At 37.9% G+C, this 13,024-nt stretch overlaps 2 protein-coding genes and 1 long non-coding RNA gene across 3 annotated transcripts; 2 read left to right on the top strand and 1 right to left on the bottom strand.

Moving 5' to 3' along the window:
* Nucleotides 1-665: 665 nt before the first annotated feature.
* On the bottom strand, nucleotides 666-6,268 carry LOC131440279 (thioredoxin domain-containing protein). The gene is made up of 5 exons (XM_058611406.1): nucleotides 5,975-6,268; nucleotides 1,494-1,818; nucleotides 1,271-1,432; nucleotides 1,091-1,216; nucleotides 666-1,031 (listed from the first exon to the last, which is right to left on the bottom strand). Exons 1-5 carry the CDS (start codon nucleotides 6,111-6,113, stop codon nucleotides 818-820), a joined length of 966 nt encoding a protein of 321 aa, XP_058467389.1. The 5' UTR covers nucleotides 6,114-6,268; the 3' UTR covers nucleotides 666-817.
* Nucleotides 6,269-6,352: 84 nt separating this feature from the next.
* On the top strand, nucleotides 6,353-7,877 carry LOC131440278 (mitochondrial import inner membrane translocase subunit Tim17-A). Its single transcript, XM_058611405.1, has 3 exons — nucleotides 6,353-6,483; nucleotides 6,775-6,959; nucleotides 7,014-7,877. The coding sequence occupies exons 2-3, from the start codon at nucleotides 6,816-6,818 to the stop codon at nucleotides 7,413-7,415; spliced, it is 546 nt and encodes a 181-aa protein (XP_058467388.1). The 5' UTR covers nucleotides 6,353-6,483; nucleotides 6,775-6,815; the 3' UTR covers nucleotides 7,416-7,877.
* A 3,828-nt stretch (nucleotides 7,878-11,705) lies between these two features.
* Nucleotides 11,706-13,024, top strand: LOC131440277 (uncharacterized). Its single transcript, XR_009231368.1, has 3 exons — nucleotides 11,706-11,928; nucleotides 11,981-12,077; nucleotides 12,141-13,024. It is a non-coding gene; the product is annotated as an uncharacterized LOC131440277 (long non-coding RNA).

Raw genomic sequence — 13,024 nt, 5'->3', positions numbered from 1 at the left:
CCTTACTCTAAGGTTTTGTTTTGGCAGACCCTGTCAGCTTAGAGTGAAATCAATCTTCAGTTCAGCAACGCCGTCGCACGGCATCACATTCAACATATCATCATAAATCAAATAAACATAGATTTCCGACTGTACGGTGACACTAACAGCACCTCTAGTGAGAAACGGGTGTACTTTTTTCCATTAGCTACTGTGGTTTTGTTAAATGCGCAGGCAACTTTATGCATGCATTTTAGGAGCATTTACGCACCCATTCTCCACCAGACGGTGCTTTTGCTGTCACGGGTTTCTCAACTACATTAGTATTGCACTGGGAAATCTATGTTTATTTAATTTATGATATCATGTCAATTGTATGGGTGCGCAGTGCTGCTATTTTGGCGCGCACGAATTTAACATTTCTCTCCCCTACTTCTATGTACGAGATTCGATGCGGACTCGTCTGAGGGCGCCATGCTCGCAAAAAATGATGTTGCCAATGATTTGTTCGGGAAATGTGAGAGCTGGATATCTTGTTACTATGATGTCTTTGGTTTTGGATAACAGAGCAATATAATCTTTCCGTCTAGTCGGCGATAGGGATAGCACAAGGAAGTTATCTTGGACTCATATTCCTGATTTACATCAACGTCATCAATACTTGATATAGAAACATCAGAAAAAAATTCTTACTACACGTTTTAAACGTTTTTTTTTATTCTAAAACTCTAACGCAAAGCGTTCGTTTTTTTCTTTTGACGGTCTTCCAACACAAATTATTACCTTTTCTAATAGTACAATTATAAACTTGTTTTTCGTTCGGGTCATGTTCTATCAATTATTTTGCTTTCTTTGCCTTTGTTTTCTTACTTTTAGCGGCAGCTTTGCAGCGTGTAATAATTGCGAGGACGATGGCTGCTGTAAATCCAAGTACTACAAATCCGAAAATGCCAATCACACAGTAAAATAATGCTGTATATTCATTGTGCAGCGTTACGATTATTACGGGAATATATTTGAGATATTGTACAATTTCTCCAATAAGTGCATCGCTGAAAAAATAATCACACGAATAGTAATTTTTTTATTGAATCTAGTCAGGACTACTAACAATGGCGATGTTGGAATCGGAACATTTTCCGGAGTAGTGTTTTTGTACCAATCTTGGGCGAATTTTACGAATGATTTGATGTCATATTTGCCTATCTCGTATCTATAGAATTTACCTTGACGCAAGCTGAAAATACATTACTAAGAATAATGACAAAGCTATATATGCCATTTCGCTTACAATATAAATGAAGGAACGACTTTTACACCAAATCTCTCCGCTGTTGCGCTTCCCTTTCCATCTTTCTCAATCAAGGCCACATTCATTCGTGTCTTAAGATCAGCGGCAACCGCTTCCCAAACGGCAGTCAGACGTTGACAGTCGACACAATTCGATGTGTAGCTGTAGTACGGCACGGAATATTAGTCAAGACGACGCTAAACATGACTTCCGTTATACTTACAACATAATAAACCAATCGCCCGTTGTTGCTCCACTTGACGCTTGAGTAAGATGCTCAAAATTTTCATCCGACAGTTCTTTCACATTCGGATCCTTATTCTGCACTAGCTTTCCAATGAGAGAATCTTCATTAGCTGGCCCGTCGTACAGCAGCGGCACGCCATGGCGGAAAAACACTATCGCTGGTTCTTTTGTGGGACTGTACAATCGTACCAGTTGACTATTAGTGGCCTTAACGATTTCTGCTTCTAAATTGTCCCTGACTTCCTGGTCAAGCTTTTTCAGTATGTTCTCCAATTTATCACATTCGTTGCAGTTTTGCTTTGCTAAGTGGATAAAGTTTAAATGAACAGCAATAGATTGAATGAAAAATTATTTTGAGGTAACACTAAATCTCGACGTTTCATGCAATTTGAAGATTTTTGGCTTCGAAAAAAATTTTCTATTTCGGAAATCTCATGTACTCCCCCTTATGGTAATTTTCCAAGATCGAATATTTTCAAACCTTAACCGCTGGGTAGAACCCCTTACCTATGTCCGATTTAGCTCAAATTTTGCATGAGAACTTTTTTCGAGGTGCTTTTGCACTTTTGAACAATAGCGCTTAACGAAATTAGAGGTGATCCCAAAATATTGGCACTCATATACATTAGAGCAATAAAAAGCCACGTGTTTTGTCGGTTACGTCACTTATACCATTATATCTCCGGAACCAAATGTCACAGCCATTTGATATTCAAACGTGATCAATGGCCCAATAGTAACTTTGAAACGAGTCTAAGCTTGTGAAAATCGGTTAATTCATCTCCGAGAATCTTGCGCGGCAAAAAATCAACGCGTTTTGTCGGTTACGTCACTTATACCATCATATCTTCGGAACCCAAAGTAGCAAACATTTGATCTTTGAACTTGATCAATGGCCTAAACACTTGGATTCGGCTCTAGCATCTTTCGATGGCTGCAGTCATATCTTATAGATCGTAGCCATCTCGGGCCTTTAATATTTTTACTGTATTTCAACGACGTCAACTTTACTCTAGAGGGCCCTCGTCTATCGTTTGCCGATGACGTTAAGATCTACTATTACATTCGAAGCCCAGTAGATGCAGGTTTTCTTTAACGACAGTTGTTGAGCTTCGCCAAGTGGTGTAAAGTAAACCGTATGAAATTGAATCCTGACAAATGCTCGACCATCACGTTCTCGAAGATGAAAGAGCCATTTCATTTTGATTACTTTCTGGAAGGATCCTCGATAGTCAGAACGACGTGTGTTAAAGACCTGTGTGTGTGTCTTTCCGTGTGTCTTTCTCGATGAGCAACTGACATTCAAGCAACACATCAGCTATATCGTTTCATAAGATTGACTGTTTTGCTCCGCGAAATTAATATTAACGTCCGACCCCGTGCTCTTCGCAACAGTGCATTTCTTCGACTTCCTTTACGACGAACTAACTTCGGAGCTAACAATTATATTGTTGACGTGCAGAGATCATTCAATCGCGTTTCATTAGGATTTGACTTCAATCTATCACGCAGTAGGATACTTGGAATTTTTTTTTGCTAGAAATTATCATTAGGACCATAATGTGTCCGTTGATTATACCTAAATAAATAAATAAATAAATAGTAGCTTTCAAACGAGCCTAAGCTTGTTGAAATCGGTTCAGCCATCTCCGTGAAACTTGCGCGGTAAAAAAACAACACGTTTTTTCGGTTACGTCATCTATACCATCATATCTCCGGAACCAAAAGTAACAGCCATTTGATCTTCGAACTTGATCAATGGCCTGACAGTAGCTCTCAAACGAGCCTAAGTTTATTAAAATCGGTTCAGCCATTTCTGAGAAAATCGAGCGGTAAAAATATCTTCGAAAAGTGCACACTCAGACATTTTCCGATCTCGTCGAACTGAGTGGTATATAACACTATGGGTCTCCGAGGCTCCGTTCAAAAGTCGGTTTCTCCAGCAATTCGAATACCTTTCTATAGAGAGAGGCAAAAACTACCAAAATAATAATTAATTTTCTAATCGTATCCATTTCTTTTATTAAAACTAAACTTGGGCAGTGCTTCGGTATCATGTAGATTATTTTTCGAACAATCGAACAATTCTTGTAATCGATAATTATAAACGCGATTTATCGGATCAATCGATTCGTAAAAAAAAAGGATTGATTGATTAGACGGAAATTTTAGAAAAAGACTTTAACATCCGGTTTGTCTACTTTTACTGACAAGGCGCGTTACAAAATGCATTATTACTGAACAGGATATACGTTGTACACAGAGGAAAAACTACACGTAGAGAAATGTGTTATGTAACGCCTCTTGAGCATGTTTAAAATATATTTTGTTACTTTAGTAGATTTATGATTTGATTTATGTTAATTTCAAGCTAGATTATGATTGTTTTGAACCAACTTCTCCTTCAAACATCAACAATGATCTCTGTTTGATTTCAATGAAATTTTGATCTAACCAAATGAAAAATTTATTTGTTCCGGCTGAGTTTCGTGTTGAAATAAACTAACTGTTTGTTACATGTCAACCAATGTTGAATTGATATTATGATGTCCATGTTGATTAAAGTGAGAGGGTAATGTCTGAGACATAACTGGATGACGTGAATACGAATAAAACTGACATGCTTTTTCACATATTCGTATATCGTAAATCACACGCACTAGCAGTTAGCTTGTGTGGATTTCGCTAACTTTAAATACCTCACTTGCATAATTGTAACGGTACACACGAAACTTCATTCGGTATTTTTCCATCTTTTGACGAAATTGGAACAGTCGAACTACCGAACATTCTCATTCTACTGATACGTTGCTTATCAACCGAAATGTATTATTACTTTACTTTTGAAATCAGATATTTTCCTGGTTTAAGTTAAGGTCGTGCTGACAGGCCCGTACCCAGGATTTCGTTTCGGGAGGGGCCCAAAGATAAAAAAATAATGTTACTGTAGATTGCTTATGTACCTAATTCTCGGTGTGCCTCTTCCGGGTGTTTTTAACAGACACTTCAAACTTTTCCACTAGATCTGTTATTGTATTACATTTCTTCACGTTTACTGTCTTGTTATTTCTGCAATACATGCCTCAGATCTTCTAAATAATTATATATCTGTTTTTGATTTCGGGAGGGGCCCGGGCCCCTCGGGCCCCCCCTTTGGGTACGTGACTGTGTGCTGAGTTAATATTTATTGTCGATGTTTTTGTGAGGTTTGAAATCTGGGTTACTGGACTCGTATGGAAACGTGTATGCCTTTTTGTTGGAACATGTAATTAGATTTAATGATAAGAAAGTTAATTTTTGTTCTAGGATTCTTACGGGTTTTCCTTGACAAGTATTTCTCGAGAGTTTTGTCAAGTGCGTGTAGTCTGCGTTTTGTGGGAAAGTAAATGTTGGATTTGATTACTTGAGAAAGTAAGTGGAAATGTTGTATGGATATTCATATCACAGACTGTTGACAATATCGATGATGAAATAAGAAATGAATATACAAGCTTCGAACCAAGTCTTCGTTCAATGAATATAAAAACTTTTTGTCTGCTGAGAAAAAATGAGAACACCATTGGTTTAACATTTTCTTTGCATAGAACAATTGGTCTGCCGCAAATGAGCTTGAGAAACTATTACTTTGCAATTCTTCAATCTCATCCAAAAACATAAAAACTGATATGCAATAAAATTAAAAAAAAAATGAACATAGAACTCAATATTTAGGGTAACAGAGGTATTTTGGCCACTTCATATATTTTGGCCCACCTAACAAACTATATGGATTTAATCGATGTTAAGTAACCCATGTTGCATCAATTTGAAGCTAATCACATTGAAATTGTGGAAGGATTTTTCAAAGATATTCGAACATTTGGTAGACATTTTTACAAAGTGGGCCAAAATAAAATCAATCCTAAAGTGGGCCAAAATACCTCTGTTACCCTACATGTGCTTGAAATTGAAATTCCACATCGTAGAAGTTACGCGTTTTTCGCGCGGTGCGTATCCCCCGCGTAAAAAGAGACCTTAGTGTAGTTAACATTTTAAAATATATGAAATTGAAATTATATTTTGGTGATTCCGAAGGCTAATCAAATATTACAAACATATAACAAATATATTGCATTGAATATGAATATTGAACGTTCGTTGAATTTCTCATTCTAAAAACTTATAATGTTAGAATAACATTCTCTCAACATGATTTAATTACAAAAAAAATCGATTTAGAAAAGAATACAGATAAAAAAATTCTTTCAGGATAATTTATATGAAAATATCTGGCATCTCTGCTCTCTTCTCTATTTTTATAATGATATTGTATAGAAAGCTTTACACCTTCTTCGATATTTCTTGGGATTGATGAAAATTAAAAAAATCTACATGCCATAAGCAGTAATCAGCTTATAATTAACATTGTGTTTACATCAATTTTAAATGATGAAAAGACATGTCACATTTCTTACTTACAAAACAATACGATCAGGTTGGAATGACTGTGGAATAACTTGACGAGATCATCATCACTGACGGTAGCAAGGTCAGTGTCGGCTTTTGTTTCTCGCAAACCAAGTGCCACTAAAACGATAACCACAAAACAATATTTCATGGCGCGCAATTGGACGGATTACGTTTTTTTTTAAAGAAGACGCAAATTTTTATCACAACGTAAAATAGTTCACTGTACTTCTTCAGAGATCATGAAAAACAATTACAATGTTACTGACGTTGCCGGGAAGTAATTACTAAATAATAGATCGTTCAGTGATGCCATACTATTGAAATAAAAGTGAATTTCTTTTTGTTGCGTGGGCTATTTGTCGACATATCCGAATGACAATTAGCAATGACCACCCCTTTCATCATTAACCTACGAATGACAGATAAAAAGCACAAGGAAAAAAGATTGGAAAAGTTGATGTAATAAACGTGATCGAATTATTTAAGCTAATAAAACGAACGAATTGCTGTAAATCACGGTAATATTTGAGAATATATAACATATTTAAGTTAAACCCATCGCATGCTTAAGAATTTTTGCGTTTTGTTCAAAGCGTTAGCTCGTACAGAAGTTTGACGTCTTAAACAGTTCTGGATCCTTGAAAAAAAAAATTACGTTTGATTCAGAATTTGCTTTTAGTTGATAAGGTCCATTTGGCATGCGAATCGTTTATTTTTGTTATATAATTCATGATAACAAAGGAAAAGATTTATTTAGATTTAGAAAGCCACTTAAAGGATCGATATACAACCTATTTTGTTTAATTTAGATATCTACTCGACTAGCGAAATAAAGTAAAAATTAGATTAGATGGAGGAATATGCTCGAGAGCCATGTCCTTACCGAATTGTGGATGATTGCGGAGGTGCTTTTGCCATGGGGTGCATAGGTGGTGGCGTATTCCAAGCGATAAAAGGATTTCGAAATGCCCCCTCTGGCTTCAACAGGCGATTGGTAATTTTCTGTTTATTGTTATACTGAATCAAACTAACACAAATTGGTTTTTAGATTGGCAGTTTAACAGCTATCAAAGCCCGCTCCCCAATTATTGCTGGAAACTTTGCCGTTTGGGGTGGAATGTTTAGCACAATCGATTGCACTTTGGTACATTTCCGGAAGAAGGAAGATCCCTGGAACTCGATAATTAGTGGCGCTGCGACAGGAGGGATATTGGCAGCTCGTAATGGCGTTGGAGCTATGGCCGGAAGTGCCATCATAGGAGGGGTACTACTGGCATTGATTGAGGGTGTGGGGATTATGTTTACGAGGCTGTCAGCAGAACAATTCCGTTCACAACCAATCGCGGAAGATCCGTCAGCATTAGGAGATCCAACACAGAACGCTTCCTCGTCAGGGTCGACATCGTCCATGCCATTCGGTTTTGGTCAGTCAGGTCAAAATTATCAATAGGATTGGTTATCCTTTTTTGTAAGGTTTAGCTCGTACTGTTAAATTTAGAACCACGTGTGAAAAATCTGAATGATTGCTGTAGATCTGCTGTGTACTTGTGCTAGATTAAATGAATGGAATGTATCACACAAAATAGGCAGTCGTGATTATATGCCAGTGGGATCATTGCGAAACATTGCGTGACGAAAGGGACAATCTTTCCAGTCTAATCCAAAAAGTCACTGTTTACTTCCTGTGATTATTGTCTGAAAGTGACTTCCTCTTTTCACCTATGGATAGGGAACAGAGGATCGACTAGAAAGGAAACATAACCCTTTTATTAGAATACAATAGTTTGTGGGACGTTCGTGTGTGTATAGGTCTATTATAAAGGATTCAGAAGGCTAACAAATTCTCAATAAACAATTCTGAGAGTCTTTCGCTTTAAAAATGAATCTGAAAATACACCTCTTTGTTGTAAAATTTGTTTTATTTTTCTTTAGAAGCATTAGAAACCCATTTACATGATGATTTTATTTATGACACGGCTTGTTACAAGCCAGGTGTGATATGTTCGGGTCAAGGTCCCTAGTATCAGTAGGATCGCAACAATGGTTCTGTACGCCATGATTCTGATGAGAAGTCTGTTGAAACAAGGTTAAATTCCAAAAAAAGGAATTTATAGGGTTGTTACGGTCACGCGGATTTGGCGCGGTTTCTGCTAAGATTTTGATGCTATGACGCGGGTTTCGCGCGAATTTCAAAAAACATCATTCTACCAAATTCTTTGCAAATTTTTGAAACTTGTGAGTTTTATGAAACCCTAAAAAATTAAAGATGGGCGAACGTTTCAGCAATTGGTCGAGATGGCCGAATTTTCCCTTGATAAAACTAAAATTTACTAGAAGGCGGTTCTAGCCAATGTTTTCTTCAGTGGACAAAATTTCGATTTTATGCTTTTCGATTTCGAGTGATACAAGTTGCTATTTCAACATTTTGCACTCAAGGATATTGATGTCAGATGAAAGATATCGTCTCCAACATTTTCAATTGTTCTTTGCGTTCTGGAATTTTTCCTGAAATATGGAAGAAATCATATGTGAACAAGGGTTTAGTATCCAACTACCTTGGAATTGTTGCTTTGTGCGCTGTATCGAAGGTGTTTGAAATTATAGTTCTGGATTTTATAACACATAGTTGCTCTGACTACATATCAGAGACTCAGCTTGGATCCATGTCAAAGCTTTCAACTTCCCCTGCTGCGTTCGACGAAATAAATCATCACATAACGATCTCCAAGTTAAGTAGACTGGGATTAAATTGATCATTTTTTAATTGGCTTCGATCATATCTAACTGGTAACGAAATGATAGTGAAAAAAGGAACATGTACAACTTCACCAAGTGCTGTTACATCTGGAGTTTCTCAAGGAAGTCACCTTGGACCGTTCATAATTTTATTGTATCTCAACGATCTAAATTTTTCGATCAAGTGTATAAAACTATCGTTCGCTGATGACTTTCGTATTTCATATTTCAAAATGGTTTAAACGCCACTAAATGCTCCGTCGTCTCTTTTTGTAGCAAAAAGTCTGTATTAATTAAGGATCAAGAATAAACCAAGTTAACTTGTGTATTACGTACAATTTATTCAGTAGGTATGTTATAAATTATTATATGCAGTGCAACGAGTTTATTAAAGTGACTTGCAGGATTGAGTTTAAAACAATCTTTTTTAACAATAATTTATTCTCAAATGAATGTTAAGCCTGACATTTTGTATGATATATCAGTTTTGAACAATTTTTCACCAACGTTTGAAGGAAAATTGCCTACATTTTATGAATATAGATTTTAATTCCCTAATTTAAAAAAGTTGGCAACACTGCTTCAAATCATTTGTATTAGATTGCGCTACACAAAATAAGCAAAACTAAATATTTTCTGTTACAAAAGTAGTTTTCCGGAAAAAATAAATAGTTTTACGACAACATGCCATTTCCATTGCCTTTCGCATGTTTAATTAAAGGTATGGAAAAAAATTCTGCAAGAGGAAATCCATATAGGAATGTGTTTGTTGCTAATCAAATGTGTCAGTGGAAGTAAGCTGAAACTGAGATAATTTTTCTCGAGCAGTTTTAAGGAAAACCGAAGAGTTCTAGACTAAGACACTTTTCTTGAATTACAATTTTAAGCAGAATGAACTGATTGGTTTAGTTTTCAACCATATGGAAGATTTATTGATTAAAATCAGTAAAAGAAGCGCCGGAGTTTGTTTTTACGCACATATTGTTGACATCACTCGTACGCTTGCAAAATGTCTTGCTCCTTAACTAAGGGCATCGAAAAAGATGAAGAATAAAAATGAAATCGTTTTCATTGGGTTTCTCGAAGTGACGTGCTGTATGCGGACTTATTTATTGTGTTCATATGAGGAGCTTACGATCGCTTCACTCGAATATCGCGCGTTTTAGTTTTCAACTTCGCGCGTTTTAGTGTTCGACTTCGCACGGATTTCGCGCGTTTTGATTTTGAAATTTTTCGTAACAACCCTGAATGTAATACCAAGGTTTTGCGCTGTTATACTGTCAGTTTTAGTTTCAATTAAATACCTACTAGAGCTTCGCTACACCAAACAACCACGCCACAGGAAAAAATCCTTCGTCGTCACTTGTAAATTCTCCATAATTGAAGCGACAAGCGTCTGCTATATCTAAAACAATCACTCAATTCTTAGATGTATGACGTTATCATTTGGTAATATACCGCATTCTTGCCTCAACTATGGGCTTATAACAACAAACACATAGTTCATGCATTTAAGGGTTAATGGCATGCATGGCATTTTTGGCTACCTTGGCAGCCGTGGGTACCAAATGGCTACCAGGACCGATTCAATGACGGCTGTCAAAGCCAAAATGACATAAAACATTCGCTTGTCATCTAGTCGCATTTCCACCGATTGATTTAGCTACTTATTATGATTTTTTACAGGATACAGGTTAGTTGATCAATAATCCCAATAAGCAAAAAAAAGAATGTTAGGTAATAATTGAAAATTTTTTTCGATTCAAAATAAATTTCCCGAACATAAAAAAAAATATAAATGAAAAAATAATAAGAAGAACGCTCATTTTCACATGCGGTTCTGGTGAATTTGGCTGTCAACAGTATGGCAAACAAATGGCAGCTACGCCTCTCTCAGAACCGTAGAAGTGAAATCCTGGTGTATACGGCAGAGATGTCCATCTCATCTGTGTGACGAAGAGCAAGTATAATTTCTCCCCTCGCACTGACACCATCAACGAGACCTCTTCTCTTTCACACATATACACCACTGTTATATAAATTGTGCACGCATCATGTGAGCGCATTCAACTCTAGTACTGGATCACACAAAATTGCTAGAGCAGAGCTCTGAAATTCTCTGAGGTGTATGAAGATTCTGTCGCTGCAGCTGAGGTCTGAAAAACACAACCAGCGATAATCGTTTTTATCACGTTCATTGGCCAATCCATAACGTCGCTACTAGTGCATCACTACATGAATTATGCGCGGTACTTGCGACATCATATATTCCACGTAGAACGTGATAATAATTATTGTCGCTGGAAGTATTTTCCAGTTTTCAACTACATCGAGAATATTTTCTCTGAAGTGTGCACGCCGGTGAGGATTCTGGTGTACGGTTCGCGTAAGAGAAGCATGGGGCACGCATATTCAGCAAAAGCGCAATTTTTCAATAAAATTTAGTTTTTCCTTGCTGCGAAAAAGATTGTCATAGCAAGGCCATCGTTACCTTCTATATATTTAAAAATTAAATCACAGAAGCGTTCGCTCTCTAACACGCACCACTTGGGTGTATTTAGACGAGAGCGCGTGAGAGCGATTCATGCGAAGAGAATGTGTTTCATTCGCGCCAGCTGCTCACTCCAATTCGCTCACTCAAATTCTGTCTGTTCGACACTGAGAAGAAGTGCGCTTTCCTTTTTGTGTGTTACCCGCAGATTTGTCTCAGTCGCGAAAACCAGCCAATTTCACGAAAAATGCGCAAGGGCGTACCTTTACAATTCACACAGGAGACATAAAAGTAAACAAATCGAAAAAGGGCGAAACTCTTTTTTTGTTGATTTATTCAGTGGATATAGAAGGAAAGTGGTGAAATTTGCATGCCTTTTGAAGACAAACTAACAATTCATAGACTCAATTGTGTAGCGTTTGAATTATTTTTGTGAATATACGATAAGCATGCACTGAAAAAACATTTAAATTAGAAGGATAGTTGAAAAAACAAATCAGCAGTACTGGCCTCACTGCACAGCTACGAACCACTCCCTTGGCAGACGCAGCTCGAACCAACGGATACCTTCTTCCGGATAACTGTCAAAAGCACAAAATAAGAGAGAAGGAATTGGAACAGTCTTTCTGACTTGAGCATCCGTGTAAGAAACACGCATGCGGGAACACCCGCAGCTGCACAGCAGAACTGCAGAGACTTAGTGTGTCGTCAGCAAATCGGAACGACGAAACAAAAGGTATGTGCAAACTTTGGTCATCTTAAGCCCAAAGTGACGCTAGTCTTTATAGCCGGATCGAGAAGTTCCCCGCCACGGAGCACACGGACCCGAACATACAAAGTGCGGAAGAGAAAGACGCCAGACACATTCATTGGAAACCCCAAAAGGTGAGACAAAATTAAGCAAATTAAAAGGCACGCAGGCAGAACTCATCTGGTTCGCCATTCCAGGGTTTTTGTTTTTCCTTTTCATCCTATTCTGCGGAATCAGTCATCGACGACTGACTCGATCTTGGTCCAACCATCTTCAACGTGGACGGTTCCCTTCTACTTGGAGGTTAAGCGCGACTACACGGCAGAACACGAGGAGGAACCGAAATTATTACACTGTGGTTCTGGAAGCCGGATTGATTAGCCGAGATCGTGAGTCACACACCGACATCGATCGTATTTCCGACGGAGGCGTTTGGACTAGTGGCCTCGTGCGAGACACAGGAGTTTTGATTGGTGCGATGAGATTGGGTGCGAGCGTGACGTCATCGCACTGATAGTGAGTGATTTGCTGATCGCAAGCCGGAGAGTAATTGGTCTTCGTCGCGGATCGATCTCCGACCAGACAGGCGCTTGCGGCTTAATTACCGTTGCGTTGCGCGCAGAATATTGGAGTAAGAGCCGTAGCGGGATTGTGGACTGAGCGATTTCGAGCTTCGGACGATAGTTGTTGGCAGTGCTGACAATGACATCGGTCGGATAAGGACGATGGGGATTCGATCGTCCAGTGAGCAAGGCTTCGGTACCGTGAGTAAAAGATTTGTTGTGAGTTTATGGAAGATGATAGCGTAGGAAAATGATAATCAGGGTAATAGAAATGTGTAGAGCTGGATAGCGAAAGAAGTGCTTTAGGTTTAGAGAAAGAAAGTGAGGAGGCGGAAAAGTAGATTGGAGTACATGCTCGAAAATATATAAGCAATATGAAACGATACACAAAATGATTTTATTTGGGCTAGTTGGCTTTCCGTCGCCGAAGGAAGAAATTCCTATATTTTACATTGGCGCCCAACTGAAAACCCCATCTATTTAAAAAATTTATATTAGAATTTGAGTTTTGTGATTTG

The sequence above is a fragment of the Malaya genurostris genome, chromosome 1, assembly GCF_030247185.1.
Source record: "Malaya genurostris strain Urasoe2022 chromosome 1, Malgen_1.1, whole genome shotgun sequence".
Classification (NCBI taxonomy): Eukaryota; Metazoa; Arthropoda; class Insecta; order Diptera; family Culicidae; genus Malaya; species Malaya genurostris.
This window is presented reverse-complemented; position numbering and strand designations above follow the sequence as displayed.